Source organism: Caretta caretta, chromosome 4 (assembly GCF_965140235.1).
Source record: "Caretta caretta isolate rCarCar2 chromosome 4, rCarCar1.hap1, whole genome shotgun sequence".
NCBI classification, from domain to species: Eukaryota; Metazoa; Chordata; order Testudines; family Cheloniidae; genus Caretta; species Caretta caretta.
Window position 1 is genome coordinate 95,949,917 of NC_134209.1, and position 24,449 is coordinate 95,974,365.

General features: G+C 43.5%; 2 protein-coding genes across 12 annotated transcripts in view; both read right to left on the reverse strand.

The window, feature by feature from the left end:
* Positions 1-24,449, reverse strand: part of MICU3 (mitochondrial calcium uptake family member 3) — a 153,335-nt gene that overhangs the window by 105,410 nt on the left and 23,476 nt on the right. For all 11 annotated transcript variants that reach the window (XM_048848154.2, XM_048848153.2, XM_048848149.2 and 8 more), the window contains exon 2: positions 23,618-23,771. In XM_048848154.2, the coding sequence (XP_048704111.1) occupies positions 23,618-23,771 (154 nt within the window). The remainder of the gene's footprint in view (positions 1-23,617; positions 23,772-24,449) is intronic.
* Positions 9,849-15,965, reverse strand: LOC125635874 (uncharacterized). The gene is made up of 2 exons (XM_048848171.2): positions 14,357-15,965; positions 9,849-13,689 (listed from the first exon to the last, which is right to left on the reverse strand). The coding sequence occupies exons 1-2, from the start codon at positions 14,883-14,885 to the stop codon at positions 13,532-13,534; spliced, it is 687 nt and encodes a 228-aa protein (XP_048704128.1). The 5' UTR covers positions 14,886-15,965; the 3' UTR covers positions 9,849-13,531.

A 24,449-nucleotide genomic window follows, 5' to 3' on the forward strand; every position in this document is an offset into this window, starting at 1 on the left:
GTCTGGCTGGTACTGTCAGTGCACCTGTGGACAGCCAGCTTTTGGGTTGCTGCTTAATGGTGTCCACAGGAAAACTTCCAGTGTCAGCAACGGCTACTCTGTCAGGTTGCAGGAGGGAGCCACCTGGGAGGCATGGGAGGAGACAGAGGTCCGGGGGGCATGCAGCAGCAACAACACAAGCGATAGGGGGTGGCAGGTGGGGGCTGCCGCTCCAAGGGGAACCACTACCCACAGCAAAGCCGCCCCAGTCCCTGGCTCAGTCCTGGCACGTGGAAGGTGTAAGTTGGCTAGCCAATGGGGGCAAGAAAGGGGCAACCCTGGGAAGGACTAGATGGAGCAAAGCATCCTTATAGAAACTCCCACATTGGGCCATACAGCTGATCTCGCTGATCTCCCTGTTGTCGTGCCATGCCTCGAGATGAATGTGCTGCATGTCTGCCCTTTCCAAGCCACAATCTCACATATGGCATGGGATTCCACTGAGTATAAGGAGGTCTCACTGAGTATAAGGAGGTCCCACACCTGAAATGAACAGCAAGTCCGCCACATGACGAGTGGTAAGTACAGTCCGTTTCACTGTAATGATGTTGTTCATCGCACTGAATCCTCTTTCGCAGTCAGCGTTGCTTGCAGCAAGGGTGTCCACTGCAAGGACGAGTTTTTTAAGTTTAACAGAAATGTTTTTTCCTCCAGAAGCCTTGTATTCAACAAATCCCAAGTGTGTGTCTTGTTGTTTGATTCTCAGTTGATCAGCCAATGCTCTTATTTTCTTTTCTCCAAAATGGGGATTCTCTGGAATCTCTTGCCATTTTTCAAGATTCAAAACTGACAAACTGTTAAGTTCTTATAATTGGAAGTCCTTTCTTCATGTGTGCTTTGATTGGCTTTGTTTGAGGCAGTTGTGAAGAGCTTTGTCCTCATGTTGTCAATGACTGCTTGAATGAATTGAGACAAGTTGATTCTGGGGCTTTTTCCAGCGCCGTTTAATTTGCTGTTTTTGAACATCATGGATTGTTCAGCCTTCTGAGCTTCTTCAGAGTGAATTCCTGGGTCTGTTTTTAGGCTTTCGATTCTCTTGATGTATATTTGCATTAGGTTGTCTGCTTTTGGAATGGTCATTTTTTGTTCTTGTAACATCTCAGACAAGTTCTTCAGTTCTGTCAGCACATCCAGCATTAACAAAAGGTTTCTGATGAAATTTACAGAACACAGCTTTGAGTGTAGTCCTTGAAATTTAATACGTTCGCTTCCAACTCTTGACAGGTCTTGTGAGGCTGTCTCAAAGTGTTTTGCCAAAGCAGGGTATGTTTGACACACTGCACTGGCTGCTCTCCATGTTGATGCCACCAACCTTAAATTGAATATTTTGCCGATTTTTTAAAGTACAATGTGTAATTCATTGGCATGAGCACTCAGTTCACGAGAGTTTTTTGGTGATGGACTGTACAAGGAATATAATGCATCCAAAAAGGCCTTAAAGTCATTTGTACCTCCGGTGACTTCTAAAGCTTCATTAACAGCAAGCTCCAGTCTATAGTTGAGGCAATGCCATAATATCACATTAGGAAAGTCCATTTGTAGTAGTTTTCCAACACCAGGTTTGACTCCTAACATCACATTTGTGCTGTCACTACAAAAGCTGATCATCACTTCCAATAATAGTTCTTTAGTGAACCCACAACGCAGCAAGCATTTCAAAATTTCCCCTTTAATCGTTGCTGCTGTTGCGCTTTGCAGCTCTATCAAGTCTAGAGGAAATGTAAGAGGCCTCATGACTCCATCTATACTGCTTTCAAAAAAATGATGAGTCGAGTTTCCAGTGAGAGTAGTCAATTCATCGACAAGTACTGTAATTTTTGCCTTTTCGTCAATGATTTTGTTGACAATTCTCTTCATTTCAGTGGCTATATGATTGATTGATTATGTCTACACAAACTGTTCTACTATGCAACAAACGCCCCATTTCAATTCCGTTGATTTTCTGTAGGTCAATGAGGGTCTTGTGGTCACTGAGTAGTCGATTTGTTTTGGCAATATAGTAGGCTGTTCGGAATACACGAGCAGTAGTTTCAAACGCTGCTTCTTCACTTTTAGCATTCAGATTAAGAGTTTCTTTTTTAGCCATGGCTTGAATTTTTTCAGCCTCCATGTGAGCTGCAGATTTCTTATGTTAATTTATTTTTTTGCGAAGGGAGGACAGCTCTGTCTCTTTATTCTTTCCATATGAGGATATTTCACAAGAGGCCCACTTTGGAGAGATGTTAACCCCTCTTGCAGAATGGAGCTTCAAATCTGAAACATAATGACATACTGTGCACCCAAGTTTACCGCCCGAAGCAAAAAGCCAGTAGTTTTTCTTTTTGAACTCCTCAAACTGCATTTTTGACCACACAGCAGGGTATGGTGGTGGAGTATCAGCTTTTTTACAGAGCAATTCAGCAGTTTCATTTGTCTCCTCTCTTTGTGGTGGCTGCAGCTCACCACATGACAAAGGTGTAAAAGTGTCAGCATTTTTTTCCCTGTGAATGACCAGTTACAGCTTCTTCATTTGTTGCTGTTCTTTTTGACTGACAATCCCCCATTTCCTCACTTTTATGTTTAAACATACCTGTTAGGGTCTGCTGAACATGTATCTTCTTAGGCAGCATTTTTTCCCCACTTACTGTCCTCCTGCTGTTAATAGCGCGCCTGACAAGACTTGACCAATAAGAAGCAAGCCCGTGCAATTACCATGTAGCGGTATGGCACTCAGAAGCTAACTTTGGAACATCCACATGAATGTCTTCTTGTGAAAAAATCTTCTTGTCTTCCTTGACAGATCTAAATCTACTCGTATTCCAGGTATGTTCTAAATGTATCTGTTCAGTATGGATGGATCTCTCAGAAAAGAGGAACTTCACTGTAGGAATCGGACCAAAAGCCCCGCAGGGGCAAGATGCCATTAAGCAGCACACATTAAGCAGAAGTTCCTGAGATGTTAGCTGCAAGAGTGCAGAGGGCACACCAATGGGTGGCTATTATCTTTGGCCATTATCTTTGAAAACTCGTGGCGAACCGGGGAAGTCCCGGATGACTGGAAAAAGGCTAATGTAGTGCCAATCTTTAAAAAAGGGAAGGAGGAGGATCCTGGGAACTACAGGCCAGTCAGCCTCACTTCAGTCCCTGGAAAAATCATGGAGCAGGTCCTCAAAGAATCAATCCTGAAGCACTTGCATGAGAGGAAAGTGATCAGGAACAGCCAGCATGGATTCACCAAGGGAAGGTCATGCCTGACTAATCTAATCGCCTTCTATGATGAGATTACTGGTTCTGTGGATGAAGGGAAAGCAGTGGATGTATTGTTTCTTGACTTTAGCAAAGCTTTTGACACGGTCTCCCACAGTATTCTTGTCAGCAAGTTAAGGAAGTATGGGCTGGATGAATGGACTATAAGGTGGATAGAAAGTTGGCTAGATTGTCGGGCTCAACGGCTAGTTATCAATGGCTCCATGTCTAGTTGGCAGCCGGTATCAAGTGGAGTGCCCCAAGGGTCGGTCCTGGGGCCAGTTTTGTTCAATATCTTCATAAATGATCTGGAGGATGGTGTGGATTGCACTCTCAGCAAATTTGCGGATGATACTAAACTGGGAGGAGTGGTAGATACGCTGGAGGGGAGGGATAGGATACAGAAGGACCTAGACAAATTGGAGGATTGGGCCAAAAGAAATCTGATGAGGTTCAATAAGGATAAGTGCAGGGTCCTGCACTTAGGACGGAAGAACCCAATGCACAGCTACAGACTAGGGACCGAATGGCTAGGCAGCAGTTCTGCGGAAAAGGACCTAGGGGTGACAGTGGACGAGAAGCTGGATATGAGTCAGCAGTGTGCCCTTGTTGCCAAGAAGGCCAATGGCATTTTGGGATGTATAAGTAGGGGCATAGCGAGCAGATCGAGGGACATGATCGTTCCCCTCTATTCGACATTGGTGAGGCCTCATCTGGAGTACTGTGTCCAGTTTTGGGCCCCACACTTCAAGAAGGATGTGGATAAATTGGAGAGAGTCCAGCGAAGGGCAACAAAAATGATTAGGGGACTGGAACACATGAGTTATGAGGAGAGGCTGAGGGAGCTGGGATTGTTTAGCCTGCAGAAGAGAAGAATGAGGGGGGATTTGATAGCTGCTTTCAACTACCTGAAAGGGGGTTCTAAAGAGGATGGCTCTAGACTGTTCTCAATGGTAGCAGATGACAGAACGAGGAGTAATGGTCTCAAGTTGCAGTGGGGGAGGTTTAGATTGGATATTAGGAAAAACTTTTTCACTAAGAGGGTGGTGAAACACTGGAATGCGTTACCTAGGGAGGTGGTAGAATCTCCTTCCTTAGAGGTTTTTAAGGTCAGGCTTGACAAAGCCCTGGCTGGGATGATTTAACTGGGAATTGGTCCTGCTTTGAGCAGGGGGTTGGACTAGATGACCTTCTGGGGTCCCTTCCAACCCTTATATTCTATGATTCTATTCTATTAGTAGGGGAAGGCGGGGCGAATGAAGGACAACTAGAATAGCCACCATGAAATATACAAGATACTTAGAGAAAGTTCTGTCAGTTTCAGTCTCCGCACTCTGCAGGACACCGACACCCACAAAACAAAAAGAGATCTGAACCCCTATGTCCTAAGGACATTTCAGGTGTATAATTCAATATATAAAGCGGGTGGAATGAAAACTACTATTTCTTTCAAAGGAGGCACAATAATTTCCCTGAATATCCAGTTTTCCCCTCCAGTCCCTTTGTGGTTTTGTCTATGGGGCTATTTGCTTTCCCTGTGAATCTTTAGTTGTTTTACCAAAATTGCTTTCCCCAAAATAAACCCCGATCATCAGAACACATCTTCCCACCATGTTCTCCAAGTTTTTTTTTTTTAAACAGTAACATTTCAAAGAGGATCTGCAAGCAGTTTGGACATCACAACCACGGTCCTCTGCTGGGGAGGGACTGGGAAAGATTTGAACTTGGAAATTAGTTCCTGATTTTGATTGTATTTTTTGTGTATTATATTATTGAAGATTGCCTCATCCAGGGGGCAGAAAAGAACTGCCCAGGCTTTGGTACCTGCCCCCCCTGCCAATAACCATGAGTGAAATTAACAAGGAAGCTAGAAATAGCCCCTAATTCCATGGTTCAGACCTCGGAGTGAACAGCTAAATTTAAACTGTTCTTATGCAGACAGCAGGCATCTTGGGGAGGCTTCTCCCTCACCCAGTCCCCCTGCTCCAAGCTAGAGGGGAGCCGCTGCAGCCCCTGCTGAGGCAGGAGGAGTCGGGGGAATGGGCAGCCTCGCTGCAGGAGGAGGGAGGAGAGAAACCAATGTGACTGTGAGTTTTCCCCTTCCACTGGCTTTTATTAGCTCTGGATTTAAGCTGTGCAGTAAAATGCCTATTGTATTCTGCCCCTGCCTTGGTCTCACCTTCCACGGCTTCCCCCCCTCCCCCCCAACCGTGAATGAAATTAACAAGGATGCCAGAAATAGCCCCAAAACCCAGTCTGAACCAGAGAGGGAGCAGCAAGTTTAAATTGTTCCTATGCAGGCAGCAGGCTACCTGGGGAGGCTTCTCCCTCAGCCAGTTCCCCTGCTACAAGCTATGGGGGAGCCCCTGCAGCCCCTGCTGAGTGCAGGGGTCGGGGGAACGCGGAGCCTAGCCGCGTCGGCAGCCTGGCTGGAGGACGAGGAGGAGGGAGGACAACAAGAAAAATGTGACAGTGAGTTTTCAGGCTTATTCCAATAGTAAAGTTTTATTACAGACAGTACTGGTAGAAGTAATAGTAGCTTTATTTTCTATACCTAAGTCATGCAATGGGAGGGATCCATGAAGTATGTAGGAGAGGTGGGTTGCTTGTGTTTGGACTGTACCGTTAAGAATTGTAACTTTTGTCTGGCCCCGCCCCTTCCACCTGAGGCCCCGCCCCTTCCGGGGTGCGGGAGAGCAGGACCTGTACCGGTAAGAGCTGTATTTTAGTTTTACCCCTGAGAGCAGGTACCATAGTTGGAGAAGGAGGTGACTCAGCTGCACAGCATCTGGGAGCAGGAGGACTTCATTGATAGGATGCATCTGGGATGGAGGATGCTAGCCAACTACAGATGACTACACCAGCACCAGAAGAGGAAGGGAAACTGACTGTTATATAGGAGGGAGACTAGCTGCTAGCCACCATGTGCCATATATTATGCTCCACCCCTCACTCATCAATATGAAGAACCAGTATGCTATACTGCAACACGAGGTGAGGAGCAAACCCCACTGGGTGAGGAGCAGGAGCCAATTTACCCCCAAATTAGGAGGCTTATGGCCACCCTCACCCAAGAGTAGGAGGCATAAGGGGCTGGTGGTTGGGGACTTCCTTCTAAGGGGGACAATGGCATCCTTCTGCCAATCTGACATGATGTCTTAGGAGGTGCACTGCCTCCTTGGAGCCTGTGTCTGAGCCATTACAGAAAGGTTGCCGAGGCTCATCTGTCCCTCTGATCACTACCCCATATTGCTCATAGACATGGGCACAAACAATACTGCCAGGTATGACCCTGAGCCTATAAGCAGTGTGTATAGGGCTCTGGGACAGGGGTGAAGGAGTTGGGATACAGGTTGTATTCTTGTCTATCCTCCCAGTTGAGGGAAGGACAAAAGCAGCGGGAGACATCATGGAGATGAATGCATATCTGCACAGATGGTGTTGACGGGAGGACTCAGGCTTCCTCAACCATGGGATGCTGGTCCAGGAAGGTCTGCTGGGAAGAGATGCAGTCCTCCTGATCAACAAGATGAGGAGCATCTTTGTGCACTGATTCACTAACCTAGTGAGGAGGGGTTTAAACTAGGTTCACAGGGAGCAGGTGACAAAAGCCCTCAGCTAAAAATAAAAATTGGTGATCTTAGCAGATGGCTAGGTGTTGGGGTGTGGTGATGGAGGGGACTTGCAAAATTACAATACTGTTAGAGGAGCTACAAGAAGGAAATGAATAGGGGAATGTGCTCAGTGTCTTAGATGTCTTTACATAAATGCAAGCAGTGTGAGGAATAAACAGGAAGAACCAGAAGAATTAGTGCATAAAGTGACTTGGTGGGATAAGTTTCATGACTTGTATATTAATATAGAGTATAGTCTGTTCAGAAAAGGAAACACAGGATAAAAAGAGAAGAGGTGTGGCATTATAAATCAAGAATATATACATTTGTACTGTGGTCCAGAAGGAGGTAACAGGAAGACCTGTTGAGTAAAGACAATAGGGATTAAAAAAAAATTATCGGTGACATCACAGCAGGGGTCTATTATAGACCACAAAATCAGGAAGAGGAGGTGGATGAGGCATTTCTAAAACAAATAACAGAAATATCCAAAATACAGGACTTGGTAGTAATGGGAGGCTTTACTTTTCCAACAGGTGTCTGAATAGTTAATATGGCAAAGAAAATTTCCTAAATTCTTCGAATGTATTGGGGATAACTTTGTGTTTCGGAAAGTGGAGGAAATAACCAGGAGGACAGCCATTTTAGACATGATTCTAACAGGGAATAATTGGCAGTGAATCTGAAGATGGAAGGCAATTTGGATGAAAGTAATCATTAAATGATAGATTTCATGATTCTAAGGCAATGTCTACACTTGCCAGGGATCGACACTGCTGCGATCGATGCATGGGAGGTCGATTTAGCAGGTTTAGTGAAGACCCACTAAATTGATCACAGAGCACTCTCCGGTTGACTCCAGTACTGCACCAGAACAAGATTAAGGTACCATAATAAAATCAATCTTAGCTACGTCGACTCCAGCTACATTATTCACGTGGTGGGAGTAGCATAACTTAGGTTGACTTACCATGGTAGTGTAGACAAGGCCTAAGAAAAGGAAGGAGTGCAAGTGGCAGAATAAGGACTTCAAAGAAGCAGACTTTACAAACTCAGAGAACTGGTAGGTAAGGTCCCATGGGAAACAAAATTAAGGGGGAAAAAGGAGTTCAGGAGAGCAGGCAGTTCCTCAGGAAGACAATATTACAGACCCAACTGTAAACTATCCTGATGGAAAAGAAAGTTAGGAAGAATAGTAACCGTCCATTATGGCTCTATCTGGAGAACTTCAATGACCAGAAAATAAAAAAAGAAATCATACAAAGAGTGGAAACATGGAAAAATTGCTCAGGAGGAGTACAAAAGAATAGCACAAGCATGCAGGAACAAAATCAGAAAGGCTAAGGCACAAAACAAGTAACAGCTAGCAAGAGATACAAAGGCAACAACAAGGGGTTCCTTGAATACAATTGGCGGCGTAAGAGAGAGACAAAGGAATATATACGTCCTCTACTTAGTGGAGGTGAACTAATAAGTGATGACACCAAGAAGGGTGAGCTGTTTAATGACCATTTTGCTTCTATCTTCACTAAAATGGTTAATAGTAACTATTCATAGAATCATAGGACTGCAAGGGACCTCGAGAGCTCATCTAGTCCAGTCCCCTGAACCCATGGCTAGACTAAGCATTCTCTAGACCATCCCTGACAGGTTTTTGTCTAATCTGCTCTTAAAAATCTCCAATGATGGAGATTCCACAATCTCCCTAGGCAATTTATTTCAGTGCTTAACCACCCTGACAGTCTGGACGTTTTTCCTAATGTCCAACCTAAATCTCCCTTGCTGCAATTTAAGCCCATTGCTTCGTGTCCTATCCTCAACAGTTAAGAAGAATAATTTGTCTCCCTCCTCCTTGTAACAACCTCTTATGCACTTGAAAACTGTTATGTCCCCTCTCAGTCTTCTCTTTTCCAGACTAAATAAACCCAATTTTTTCAATCTTCCCTTACAGATCACGTTTTCTAGACTTAATTGTTTTTGTTGCTCTTCTCTGGACTTTTTTCAATTTGTCCACATCTTTCCTGAAATGTGGTGCCCAGAACTGGACACAATACTCCAGCTGAAGCCTAATCAGCACAGAGTAGAGCAGAAGAATTACTTCTTGTGTCTTGCTTACAACACTCCTGCTAATACATCCCAGAACGATGTTCATAGTGTTTGTTTTTTTTGGCAACAGTGTTACTGTTGACTCATATTTAGCTTGTGGTCCACTATGACCCCCAGATCCCTTTCCACAGTACTCCTTCTTAGGCAGTCATTTCCCATTTTGTATGGGTGCAACTGATTGTTCCTTCCTAAGTGGAGTACTTTGCTACTGAAATACTGAATTTCATTCTATTTACTTCAGATCATTTCTCCTGTTTGTCCAGATCATTTTGAATCATAATCCTATCCTCCAAAGCATTTACAACATCTCCTAGCTTGGTATCGTCCGCAAACTTTATAAGTGTACTCTCTATGCCATTGTCGAAATCATTGATGGAAATATTGAACAGAACTGGACCAAGAACTGATCCCTGTGGAACCCCACTCGTTATTCCCTTCCAGCATGACTCTGAACCACTGATAACTACTCTCTGGGAACGGTTTTCCAACCAGTTATGCACCCACCTTATAGTAGCTCTGTCAAGGTTCCTTCCCCACTCTGAACTCTAGGGTACAGATGTGGGGACCTGAATGAAAGACCTCCTACACTTATTCTTACCAGCTTAGGTTAAAACTTCCCCAAAGCACAGATTTCTTTCTTGCCTTGGGAACCAGCTTAGGTTAAAAACCTGGTATGCTGCCACCACCAAGAGATTTAAACAAAGAACAGGAAAGAGACCACTTGGAGATGTCTTCCCCCAAAATATCCCCCCAAGCCCTACACCCCTTTTCCTGGGGAAGGCTTGATAATATCCTCACCAGTTGGTACAGCTGAACACAGACCCAAACCCTTGGATCTTTAAGAACAATGAAAAATCAATCAGGTTCTTAAAAGAGGAATTTTTATTTAAAGAAAAGGTAAAGGTCACCTCTGTAAAGTCAGGATGGTAAATAGTTTACAGGGTAATCAGATTCAAAACATAGAGAATCCCTCTAGGCAAAACCTTAAGTTACAAGAAAGACACAAACAGGACATTCCAGCACAGCGAATTTTACAAGCTAAAAAAAACAAAAGAAAATCTAACACATTTTCTAGCTAGATTACTTACTAACTTTACAGGAGTTGGAAGGCTTGCATCCTTGATCTGTTCCCGGCAAAGGTATCACACAGATAGACGGATGAAAACTTTTTTTCACCCCCTCCAAATTTGAAAGAATCTTGTCCCCTCATTGGCCATTTTGGGTCAGGTGCCAGTGAGGTTACCTTAGCTTCTTAACCCTCTACAGGTGAAAGGATTTTGCCTCTGGCCAGGAGGGATTTTATAGCACTGTATACAGAAAGGTGGTTACCCTCCCCTTTATGACAAGCTCAATCTAGGTTGCAGTTCCCAAGTTTGTTTATGAGAAGGTCATGCGAGACAGTATCAAAAGCTTTACTAAAGTCAAGATATACCATGTCTACCACTTCCACCCTAGCCACAAGGCTTGTTACCCTGCCAAAGAAAGCTATCAGGTTGGTTTGACATGATTTGCTCTTCACAAGTCCATGCTGACTGTTACTTATCACGCTATTATCTTCTAGATGTTTGCAAACTGATTGCTTAATTATTTGCTCCATTATCTTTCCGGATACAGAAGTTAAGCTGACTGGTCTGTAATTCCCTGGGTTGGCCTCACTTCCCTTTTATAGATTGGCACTATATTTGCCCTTTTCCAGTTTTCTGGAATCTCTCCCATCTTCCATGACTTTTCAAAGATAATTGCTAATGGCTCAGATATCTCTTCAGTCAGCTCCTTGAGTATTCTAGGCTGCAGATCATCAGGCCTAGGTGACTTGAAAACATCTAACTTGTCTAAGTAATTTTTAACTTGTTCTTTCCCTATTTTAGCATCTGATCCTACCTAATTTTCACTGGCATTCACTATGTTAGACATCCTATCACCATCAACCTTCTTGGTGAAAACCGAAACAATGAAGTCATTAAGCACCTCTGCCATTTCCACATTTTCTGTTATTTTCCCCTCCTCATTGCACAACAGGCCTACCCTGTCCTTGGTCCTCCTCTTGCTTCTAATGTATTTGTAGAATGTTTTCTTCTTTCCCTTTATGTCTCTAGGTAGTTTGATCTTGTTTTGTGCCTTGGACTTTCTAATTTTGTCCCTACATATAATTTTGTCCCTACATACTTGTGTTATGTTTATATTAATCCTTTGTCATTTGACCTAGTTTCCACTTTTTGTAGGACTCTATTTTTTTTTTTATTATTGAAGATCTGGTTTAGCCCCAGGTGATTTATTGCCATACTTCCTATCTTTCCTACACAGTGGGATAGTTTGCTCGTGTCCTGAATAATGTCTCTGGGCATGGCTACACTTGCAGATGTAGAGAGCTTTGAGTTAGACCCGCCTTCAAGAGCGTAGTAGGGAAAGCGCTGCAGTCTGTCCACACTGACAGGAACAAGCGCACTGGCGTGGCCACATATGCAGCAGCATTGGGAGTGGTGCATTATGGGCAGCTATCCCACAGAGCACCTCTTCCCATTCTGGCACTGTGGCTTGTGGGAAGAGGATGGGGGGTGCAGGCATTCTGGGTCCCGTCCCAACGCCCCGTGATGCATCGGTTCGCATCCCAGCAATCCCTGTACTTCCGTCCACATTTGGCACCATCTTTCAACTTTTTTGTACTGCGCGCTCTGTCTTCCCTTTCAATCTGTGGGAATGGAGCCCAAACTGCTGAGAATTATGCTGACAAGTCTCACCAGCACGTCACGTTTGGCAGTCGAGTTATTCCTTTTGATCCAAAGTGACAATGAGGGCTCCGACATAGACTCAAGTAACGCATATGACACAAGTGTGCTTGTGGCATTCACAGACCTGCTCACCACTGTGGAACGCCGATTTTGGGCTCAGGAAACAAGTACTGAGTGATGGGATCATATCATCCTGCAAGTCTGGGAGGACGAGTAGTGTCCGCAGAACTTTCGAATGAGAAAAGCCACTTTCATGGGACTGTATGAGGAGCTCACACCAACCCTGCGGTGCAAGGACACGACACTGAGAGCTGCCCTGATGATGGAGAAGCGGATGGCTATTGCATTTAGAAGCTGGCAACTCCAGACAGCTACCAATCGGTCGCTAACCAGTTTGGAGTGGGGAAGTTGACCATTGGAATTACGTTGATGAAAGTTTGTAGGGCCATTAATCGCATCCTGCTCAGAAGAACGGTGACTCTGGTGCATGACATTGTGGATGGTTTCCCTAATGGCGGAGGGGAGATAAATGGCACACGCATTCCAATTCTGGCACGAGCCCACCTAGCCTCCAAGTACGTTAATTGGAAGGGGTATTTCTCTATGGTTCTCCAGGCGCTTGTGGATCACCATGGGCATTTCATTGACATTAACACAGGCTGGCCTGGAAAGGAGCATGACGCTTGCATCTTTCAGAACACTGGCCTGTTCAGAAAACTGCAAGCCGGGACTTTTTTCCCAGACCAGAAGATCACCGCAGAGGAAGTCGAAATGCTCATTGTGATCCTTAGAGACCCATCTTACCCTTTAATGCCGTGGCTCATGAAACCCTACACAGGGAGCCTTGACAGCAGCAAGGAGCAGTTCAACAACAGGCTGAGCCAGTGAAGAATGACTGTAGGGCGTGCTTTTGGCTGTTTAAAGGGCTGCTGGTGCTCTCTGTATGGGAAGCTGGACCTGGCCAATGACAGCATCCCCGCGGTTATATCCGTGTGCTGTACCTTCTGGAACATTTGTGAAGGGAAGGGTGAACGATTCACTCCGGCACGGAACTCAGAGTTTCAACACCTGGAAGCTGAATTTGAACAGCCAGAGAGCAGGGCTATTACAGGGGCCCAGCGTGAGGCTGAAAGGATTAGGGATGGCTTGAGGAAGCAATTTGGGGCTGAAAGCCACCAGTAATGTCTGGTGCCCTGCACGGGAGTGAAGTTCAGTGGTTCCAATGTTAATAGGAATCTGTGTTTGCTACGCTGACTTGCGGTGCCTGTTTCTTTCCTGGTCTAAGGTATCTTTTACTTTATGCAATAATAAAGAATGTTTTCAAAGCCAAAAAATCCATTTATTGAAAAGAAACACAACTGCTTGGGAAACTGAAAGGGCAAGGGGGTGGGGTGGGGAATGGTACAATCAAGATTTGCATATGTCCTGTTATCATACTAAGCCTTTCTGGCTGGAGTGCTGTGCAATGAGTCCTGCACTTCAGGATGGCTATACTGCATGGTGATGGGGGTTGAGTGCAGAGGGTAAGGGTCATATTTTCAGGGCTGGGTGGTGAAGCTACAGGTGTTGGAGGTAGCTGGTGGCGGTAAGAACCCGGATGTTGGGGAAAGTGGGTTGGAGGTGACATGGGGGCACAAGGGAAAGAGTTTTGGGACAAGGGCTGCGGGGAGCGCACAGTAGTGTTCCGCCTGCATGGCTACGAGTGCCTGGATTGAGTCTGCTTGGCACTCCATTATGCTTATCAGCTGATCCGTGCTTTGCTGCTGGAGCACTGAACTTTTGTGCCAGTGCTCCTCATTCTGCTGGCGGATCCTCCTTTCACTGTCCTGCCACTCCTGCACTTTTTGAGTTTTCGTTACTTGAATGCTGCATTACTTCATGCAACATGTCTTCCTTGCTTCTACATGGCCTCTTTCTGATTCTTTGGAGTCTTTCGGCCAGTGATAACACGGACGGCTGAGATCTCACGGTTGCACCTGTAAAGGCAAAATGCAACACTTAACAGAGGCAGCATTGTTTACACCAGACAGAGCAATGATTTCCCCATACTTAAGAGCAAGCACAGTTGACACAATAGCATAATTTGCCCGTCCCAAAGCAAGCGCACATAACCCACAGGAGCCCCAAAATGGTGAGTAAGCACAGGGTCAAGCGTGACTGCTTGTTTCACAGCTGTACTGTCCTCTGAGTTTCTGTGCCTTGGGGAGAGCCAACAGTGGCAGGGGGCCCCTATACTGAACACTGTCCCCAAATTTTCCACAGGAGTTTGTCCTGGAAGATATCTCGCTGCTGAGGGTGACCTGGGAAGCAAGGGAGGGTCTTCTACCGCAATGCGGATTCCACCCTGACTCATATGCAACTTGCCTGTATGTAGCAATGGTCCCCCCACCCCTCACAGCACAGTGGCACGGACAAGTTAGCCTTACTGGGACAAGGAACACAGTGGCTCTCCTGAGAAACCTGCGCAAGCGCATTGCCCAAGTTCTGGATGAGATCTTTGAAGAGATCACAGAGGCCGATTACCACGATGTGAGAGAGCACTTCAACACCCTATTCCACATCAAGGAATGCATGCAGCCGTAACCCTCCTCACTCCAAGAGCCTGCATTGAATAACTTCCTTCCCAAAATAAAAGCCGCTTACTGGGAACCTCCTCTGGTGTTTGTCCTTCCCCAAGCACCGGCCACCGCGACTGGCTACCTTCCTCCTGGCTTGAAAACAGCTCCTGACTGCATGCATCTAGGGATTGCGGAGTGTCTTTCTCCGCCTCAGCACCCTCGCTCCTGCTTTGCTGCTGCTGCTCCTCCTCTCGCCTTGCTGAACTGGGCTCTGAAGTGTCCATGGTGGTACTCAGAGTGTAGGTGAGGTCGGCCCCAAGTATCACGTCCAGCTCTTTGTGGAAACGGCAGGTCGCAGGGGCAGCACTGGAGCAGCTGTTTGCCTCATGGGCTTTGCGGTAGGCATTCTGCAGCTCCTTCACTTTAATCCTGCACTGCAGTGCGTCCCGGTCATGGCCCCTTTCCATCATGTCTCTTGATATCTGCCCGAAGGTATCATAATTCCTATGGCAGGAGTGCAGTTGGGACTGGACAGCTTCCTCCCCGCAAACACTGATGAGGTCCCTCACCTTGCCATTGCTCCATACTGGGGATCTCTTGGCACGTGGAGGCATAGTCACCTGGAAAACTTCGATGAGAGCGCTCCACCCCTGGCTGAGCAAACAGGAAGGGAATTTTCAAAATTCCCAGAGAATTTAAAGGGCGGGTCTGATGGTTGATCATCTGAGGGCAGGGCAGTAGAGTTCAAAGTGATGACCAGAATGGCTAGAACAGGCATTGTGGGACACTTCTGGAGGCCGATCAGAGTGCAGTAACAGACCACGGCATCCACACTGGCGCCGCGGCACTCCAGTGGGGGAGCACAAAACGTTATTCCACTCGCCGAGGTGGAGTACCAGGAACGGACCAGCCGTGGAGTCAGTGCACTCTACGTGCCTTGCCAGTGTGCCCGGGTAGTGAGCTAGTGTGCCCAGGGCTCCTTTAATGCACTGTAACTCACAAGTGTAGCCAAGCCCCCTCTGAAAAACTGCCAAGTTACTCAACATAACGAAAATTAACAAGGGGGAAGGGATACAAGCCAAAATAGAAAAATAACAGGTTAAAGAATATTTAGATAAGTTAGGTGTAGTTTAGATGGCAGGACTTGATGAAATTCATCCTAGGATACTTAAAGAAATAGCTGGAGCAATCTTGGAACCTTAGCAATTATCTTGGACGACAGGTGAGGTCCTAGATGATTGGAGAGGGGCAAACATATTACCAATGTTTTTAAAAAGGGAACAAAGATGTCCCAGAGAATTATAGACCACTCAGCCTAACTTTGATACCTGGAAAGATACTGGAACAAATGATTAAACAATGAATTTTTAAGCATCCAGAGGATAACAGGTTTATAAGGAATAGCCAGCATAAATTTGTCAAAAATAAATCATGCCAAAAATCAACCTAATTTCCTTCTTTGAGAGGGTTACTGACCTAGAGGATGGGGAAGAACCAGTAGACGGGATATATCTTGATTTTAGTAAGGCTTCTGATGCAGTCCTACATGATATTCTCATAAGCAAACTTTGGAAAAGTTATATGAAATTTCAGTAATTGTTTTTGTTTATACAAAAGCAAACAAATTAAAATGATAAACTACTGTAAAATGAGTGGTTTCAGAGTAACAGCCGTGTTAGTCTGTCTTTGCAAAAAGAAAAGGAGTACTTGTGGCACCTTAGAGACTAACCAATTTGAGCGTGAGCTTTCGTGAGCTACAGCTCACTTCATCGGATGCATCCGATGAAGTGAGCTGTAGCTCACGAAAGCTCACGCTCAAATAAATTGGTTAGTCTCTAAGGTGCCACAAGTACTCCTTTTCTTTTTGTAAAAGGAGTGAACAACTGGTTGAAAAACCATACTCAAAGAGTAATTATTAATGGTTCTCTCTCAAACTGAGAGGGCATATCTAGAGGGGTCCCATAGGGGTCAGTCCTGGTTCCAGTACTGTTCAGTATTTTCATTAATGATTTGTACAACGGAGTGGAAAGTATACTTATAAAACGATGACACCAAGATGGAACGAGTTGCAAGTTCTTTGGAAAACAGGATTAGAACTGAAAACTACATTGACAAACTGGAGAATTGGTTTGAATTCAACAAGACAAAATTCAATAAAGATAAATACAATGTACTGTGCTTAGGAAGGAAAAATCAAATGCACAAACACAAAATGGAGAACAACTTGCTAGGTGGTAGTACTGCTGAAAAGCAGCTGAAGGTTACAGTGAATCAGAAATTGAATATGAGTCAGAGTCAACAACATGATGCAGTTGTGAAAAAGACTAATATTCTGGGATGTGTTAACAGGAGTGTAATATGTAAGACACATGAAGAAATTATTTGACTCTTCTCAGTACTGCTGAGGCCTCACCTGGAGTCCTGTGTCCAATTCTGGGCACCACACTTTCCAGGAAATACGGCGACAAATTGGCGAGAGTCCAGAGCAGAGCAACAAAACTGATAAAGTTTTCCTAAACTGATCTCTGAGGAAAGGTTAAAAAAATGGGCCGGTTTACTCTTGAGAAAGAAGACTGAGGGGGGACCTGATAACAGTCCCCTAATATGTTATGAAGAGGAAAGGAATCAATTGTTCTCCATGTCCACTGAAGATAGGAGAAGTAGTAATGGACTTAATCTGCAGCAAGGGAAATTTAGGTTCGATATTAGGAAAAACTTTCTAACTATAAGGGAAATTAAACTCTGGAATAGGCTTTGAAGGGAGTTTGTGGAATCCTTATCATTGGAGGTTTTTAAGAATAGGTTAGAAAAACACCTTTAGCAGATGATCTAGGCTTACTTGGTCCTACCCCTGCACAAGGAACTGGAGCTGGTGACCTCTCAAGGTCCCTTTCCGCTCTACATTTCCCAGAATACAGCCCTCTGGGGGTGGTGAAGAGCTTTTCTTAAAGTTCACAGATTCAACCAACTTTTTTGGAGGGGGGGAGCCTATATGCTACAGGTGTGGTGGGGAAGGCAGGCAAAGGAGAGACACACAACAATCTTCTCTCAGGTGCTTAGAATTTACTGTAACAACCATGTAATAAAACTGTCATGATTTTAGGATGCAGACAATGTTTGAGATTTCTCTTACTGGCCTTGTTGGGAACTACACATTCTGAACATTTCAAAGCCATGACCATTATCTCTATTCCATTATAACAAAGTGTACAGGGTGGGGCAGGAGAGAGGGAGCACTTAGGAATCACACAGCAATCATATCAACCTAATGGAAAGAACAGTGTACTGGCACCAGAGGCGTTGGAACAATTTTTATAGTGGGGGTGGTGAAAGCCACTGAACAAAACTGTAAACCCTGTATATGATGGAAACCACTTCACCAGGGAGTGCTACCACACACCCAGCACTCCTGATTGGTACTCAGAAAATTGGGATACTATTCCTGGATCTCTCACTAGCCTTCTTGGTGACCCTGGGCTAGTCACTTCACTATGTCACCACTGTACAGATGAAAAAAAAAGAAAGACTAAGATGTTTTCCGCCTTGGGAAAGTGCTTTGAGATCTACTGATGAAAGACACTGTGCAAGAGTTAGGTATCATTATCATCATCGTTATCTGGCCACAGCAGCATCTCAACTCCACACCTACATGATAACTGGACATGCCTAACTGTCCACTAATTCCTACCAACACATTTCTCTTTCTATTAAAAAAACTAAAATTCATTAACAAAAAACTTAATTAATATAGAGTTATGGTTGCCCACTGATATCTTGTGACTTTTCAAAATACTGAGGACAGCAAAGAAGATTCTTAAAATGAGGAAATACGCTTAAGGTACCTGCCCATTCAAACTTAACTCTGGCTTCCTTGATCGATGCCCCAATATGCCCATAACACACGTACTCACATTCTGCCTTTGCACCGTACTAAACAGAAGTTACCTATATTTGCCCTACATTCAAACAAACACAATACTAATTTTCACGACCCTTCAACAACTTTTACAACCCCTTCACCCTTATGCACATGATGCCATCTAAATACAGTATTTTCCATTTACCCTTCATAAAACCCACAGACCACATATATCTCCCACTTAACTGTGGCAAGAAGACCCCTGTGCCCCACTACTGCCATGATCTACACAACACAGTACTGTAATGAGACCACTGAATCTCGGAAGGTACATATGAACCTCTTTCCTTTGATCATATATATGGGTGTCAAGAAGATGGGCTCACCCATGCCCCCAGAGCACCTCATACTACAATCACAGGTCTGCCAAGCTTCTCCAGCTGATACTTCCATCATTCAGTATAGCTACACCTAACAGTGAATGCAGCTGTAGTTCATACAAACTCCACCCAGTGGCTACTGTCAGCTCCAGGAGACCAGAGATAAGGTTGCATGGACATGTACCGTAACCGCATTTTCTGGTTTTCCAAAGTTAGAGTTTTGCTGAACTCAATGTTCTGGAAGGGCAAGAGATACCACTGATCAACCTTAACTTTGCATTCATGGAGTTTTTTGTCAGAATTGTATAGCATTAGACACAGCAGCTACAATGGAATTTAATTAGTTTAGGAGTAGTACCATTCCTCATACTGAGATTTGAACATGACAACTTGGTTATGTTCATACCTCAGAAAGTCTGTGACAACACCCCCCCGCCCAATAAGGTTTGGTATTATCAAGCCAAACATGTAACAAGCTGGACGGTTTTTCATGTAACTTTGTGTTTAAAATCTTAAATATGGATTACTCAATCTCTCTACTGTACATCTTTTATAAAGTCAACTCATTCTGATATAGACTGATTTGCATTTGTATTAGTTGGGTGGGGGGGAAGAGCCAGGCATTGAAGAGTATTTTGAACAGAAAACATTTGTCAATCATGAGACATTAGTTTAGAATGGCAAGCTTGACATTATAGACAAGCAAGTGGAATTTTACATTGGGCGTGCGAACACACACAAACCCTACAACTCAGCATTTGGCTGTCTATAATTTTTGTTGAGTCAGATCATAAGTTAAAATAGAGCAAAACACAATTGTATTTCTTCCTCTTTCCAAAAGTTTTTTTAAAAGTGTAAACATGTCTCCATGTGATAAAATCAGAATTACAAGCTTGACTTCTCATAAACATTTTCAGATAATACACTGTGATTTATTTCATAAACCCAATCCTTCACTAGAAATATAGGAATATAATAAAGTTAATTATAGCTTTTTTTATACTATAATTTTACTACAACTGTCTAAAGTTAAACGTTTAGTTATAAAAAATACTTCACATTTTTACCATACGACTATTATCCAATGTTCAGTCACTGTTTAATCAAAAAGGAAGCGAGCACACTCTTGACTTTTGCAGGGTTTATAAGATTTCCAGGGTAAATCAGTCACAATAGCTGTATTTACTCTACCAGAAATCTCATCCAAGTCTAGTAGTATTAGCTTTTCTATATAGCAAAAGTAAATAGCTACTACTATTACTCTTCAAAGGGCACTTTTCCTTTCTGACAAAACTCAAGGCTCTTCTAGTGTTCACCCACTGAAAGTTTAAGTGAGAGTTCTGCCCTCCTATGTTCTCCATAAGATATATGAACAGCCCTTACAGGCCCAAATCCATAACAAGTTTAAAGCAAACAAAAAAAAAAGATTAAATATTAAATAAAATCATGTCTTGCATTTTTTTAATCTTTGATTCAAAAAGTCATCTTTCCATGTCATTCTATATTCAATAGAACAGGGCAGACAGCTAGCAATCTCTTCAAAATTATAACAGTAGGAATAATAATAGTAACACAAATAATTTATTACTTTACATCTTCACAGCTATATACAAATTTTAATTAAATACTCACAACATCTCTGTGAAATATTAGTTCAGTTTACAGAAGAGGACATAGACCCAGAAACATTACAATATCTGTGTTCCACATAGCAAATCAGTGGCACATCCAAAGTCCACACAGCAAACGAGGCAGTAAAAGATTAGAACTCAAATGTTCATGAAATCACAAGCTGGAAATGGGAAAGATCTGACAGTCGTCTAGTCCTTCCCATGGCAATGCTCACTAGTGTACATTTGCTAGCCTTTCCCCTCTCTAATTTTAAAATAACTCAAACAGTAGAGCTACCACCTTAATTTCATCCTCTTACATTTAGCTACACACTCTTACGCTATTCCTGTAAATAATTACTCTCACTTCTGAAGTCTCCTAATGCTACTAGTTTTGTAAAGTTAATCAACATGTCTGACTGCATCTCTAAGGCTTTATAGATTAGCAGGATTTCCAGATTAATATTGTCTCTGGCCTCAGAGATTAACTACATGCATTCAAAGGATTTTGATTCAAATAAGGTTTACTGCATTTGAGCTCAAAAGGGAAAAGTGGCTACTCCACCTGCAGATTCTCCTCCCTTGGTGTAGGGTTAATAGCATATCCTGGGAGAGCTAACACTGGACTTGCAATATCAGCTAGGTGGACTTCTGCGACAGAGATCAGGTAATGCACCTCACTGGCAATAAGATTATGGATTGTGAACGATGTAAGGCTTGATCCTCTGCTATCAGAGTCAATGGGACTTTTGCACTGATTTCAATAGTAGGATGAGCAAGCCTTTATTGACTAGAGATCTTATGTTGAGGATGAAATCATTGTGTTTATCTATTTTGGATCCATGTGTGGTAGCTGGCTGCTTATTGCACCAGGTTGGAGGTAGTAGTGTCTGGTAATCGTCTTTCCAAGCTTTGGCTGATGTTTTCTCCATTTCTTCTTCCTTATAATGATCTATACTGTGGAGGATGATTTTAAGAAGCATGCTTAATTGACAATGACAGGAATTTAGCAGTGTGTTGGATAACTAGTGTGTCGCCAAACTTCTCAACTCCCAGGATGACTAAGTGAAAGTGAACTGTTGGTGAGATCTGGAGATGCAACAGCTGTTCAAGGTATGGTACATGTGCTCAGCACCCTTGAGTTCTGTGTTATTGCTATACTGTGGGAAGCCTCTACTTCAGGGTATCTGAAAGTGGTGTTGCAAGTGGGTGGCTTTACATAAAGTGAGGCATTAGTCTGTTTGGAGGATGGTAGAGAAGGAGTAGCCTAAATCCTGATGTAAAGCTGGTACTTGATGTTGTCCGAGATGCTAACCTTGCTTTGAGACTTTTAGGGATGTTTATTGAAAAAATAGGGAGGAATTAAGGAAGTTGCTTGGACCTCTCCCCTCTCCTAGCCTCCCCTGGGAGAAATCAGGACCTACTCCTCCTCCCCCTCCTATATACGGTTGCGGGGGGGAACCTGGGTCCACTCCACATTGTGCTCCTGACTCCCACTTCCAAACAGGGAGAAGGAGAGGATCAATCCTAGGAAAGTTGCTCTTCTATGCCGCCTAGGGCTCTTTATTATGTTGACCAGTCCCAGGCCTGGATCTCCTTTCTGGGATTGTCCCTGTCCTCTTCTCACTCCTGTCATTTTCCCTCTCTTTTCTTCCACCATCGCTGCCTCCTCTTGCCCCTCTGGCTTCTCCTCCTCTGCAAACTGTATAGTGAGGGTCTGCATGGTGATTGTCAGTGGGGTTGAGGCACTGGATTCACCACCAAAGCCTCTGATTGCATGTTGAGCCCTAACTGCCCTGTGTGGACTCTGTTGGCTCACTCTAGTGTCTCACTGTAGTTGAGCAAGGTCCACACAGAGCAGTTAGAGTGCAACATGCAGCCTGTGGCTTGGATGGTGAATCCAGCAGCGCCCCAACCCATTCAAAATTACTGCAGCTTGCTTCCTATCAGACTGTCACTGCATAGTCTGTGCATATGCCAGGATTACTGAAAATTAGGGATGAATGAAAACTTTAAATGCTGCTTCCTGAGTCAAAACTTCAAAGTTTTGGAAGTTCAGCTGATGTGTTGGTTCTTGGCAATAGATAGGGGTCTCTGGGCTATTCTCTGCTGTGAGGGTGGAGGTATTCCATCGACTTAGTCCTCATTAACGGAAGGACATTATACCTTTCTTCAAGAGTTGTCATGGTAGGCTCTGAGTTGTCATGGTAGGATGAGGAAATATCTTTTATTGGACCACCTTCTGTTGGTGAGAGAAACACGCTTTCGAACTTACACAAAGCTCACCAACCTTGTCTCTGATATTCTGGGATCAACCTGGCTATAACACTGCAAACGTCAAGAGTTGTAGCAGTTTTGATATCACTTGATTCAGACAGCTGCCACCTCTTTTGTGGTGTTGCTGCTGAGAGAAAAGGGAAGGAAACTGTAGTCTGCAAAGAGTCTTTCAAGATCTACTTAAGCTGCATTAACTGGTTTTGCCAGTTCCCTGGTGATGGTTTCAGCCCTCTTTGTGCTGTTGACTTTAGAAAGAAGGACTTTGACAACAACTCAGGTCAGTTATCGTAAATCACTCCTAAGCAACACAAGGCATTCACTTTTCCCAGGATGTTACTGAATGTTACTACCAGAGCATTCCAAGTTTGAGAGCCAGAAAATCAAGCCAGTTAAGAATGTTCTGCGTTTGTACAGTGCCTAGCACCCTGGAGTGCTGGTCCATGATTAGGGATCATAGGCATTACAGTAATACAAATATTATAATAATAAATAGACAGTAATGTTGTGTCCTACTACTCAGTCTGCCTGTGCATTTATCTTTTGGTGTTGAAACTGACATTTATAACAAATCAACTAAAGCTGTGTTAAAAGTGGAAAACAAACTATCAGGGAGCTTCTTCTGTGAATCTGTAAATGCAGAAAATTGATTCCTGCAGGGTCTGAGGTTCTTGCTCAGAATGTTATTTGCTCTTTGGCCATGAGATGCCTTACATAATCTTGAAAGAGTGAAAAATAAAAACAAAATAGATTACAATTCAAAATGGTGAAAACTGCAATACAAAACTATCCTAGACAGTGCACAGGGAAAAAAGCACTTTCTACACTGTGAGAAGGACACAAGAGTTCTACAGCAGTACTAGCATATTCAAAAAGAAGCTGGAATTGAAACTGTCAGTACAAATGAACTTCAAATTCTGCATGCCTATTATGCAAGGTGTGCCCTATAAGACAATACAAAAATGTTTAATTAAAGACTTCTAAGGGATTAAAAAGGAATTACAAAATTGGCTTTAATTTAAGGGCAATCAGTATGAGAAACCCTATAAACTTTCTGGATACCATTAAAATGAATTCTGGAATTCCGCACTCTCTTTTTGGATTCTCAGCAGTTCCTTTTCACATCAAGTAAAACAGAAACAGTAATTTAAAATAAGTTGAAAGATAACATGCATCTTCAGCATTTAAAACAGGAATTTCATCCATAGCAAAATCCTACTTACGTTTGGGTGCATCACTTGTAACAGACTGAATGAAGTCATATGGGGTCATATATAATTGGCCTTCAAATTCTAAACTGGCAAATATACGAAACCGTTGCTCTCGAGAAGTTGCATAAAGGTCCAGATCTTCAAGGTCTAATCTGCTTTCTGTGATCTTAACAGAAAAAAAGTATGAAGGAAAAGTTGTTCTATTACATTCAACACTGTCTTCAAGACTCACTATAAAGCAAGTTGTAAATGTAAAAGGTGTAAAGTTAAATGCATGCATAAAAGTTTTGCAGGATAAGGGCCTAAGGTTACCAACAGGGTTTTATTAATCTTATTTTGTAAGTTTCAGCAACATACTTCCTTTAGACATGAAAACTGGCAAGCTTAGGACAAGTCTACACTTAAAATGCTGCATCAGTGCCGTCTCACTGATGCAACTGCACCGTTGTAGTGCTTTAATGAAGACACTCTAAGCAGAGGGAAGAGAGCTCTCCCGTTGGTCTAGTTAACCCAGTTAACTGGAGTTAACTGGAGTTAACCTAGTTAACTGGAGAGGCGGCAGCTAAGTTGATGGGAGAAGCTCTTGTGTCTACATAGCGCTCTCTACACGGGGGTTAGATCAGTATAACCATGTCACTCAGCGGTATACACCAGATCTTACTGTCAGACAAGAGGAAAACTTTCACTATGTTGATTTGCAGAGAAAAGTTCAAGGGTACCTTTGAAAAACTCACAAAAGTCTAACAATAACTGGAAGACAGCTTGGGAAACAAACTTCAGATAATACTTAAAACTTGTACACAGGACAATTTGAAAGAAAACATGCAATGGGAAGGGGAGAAAA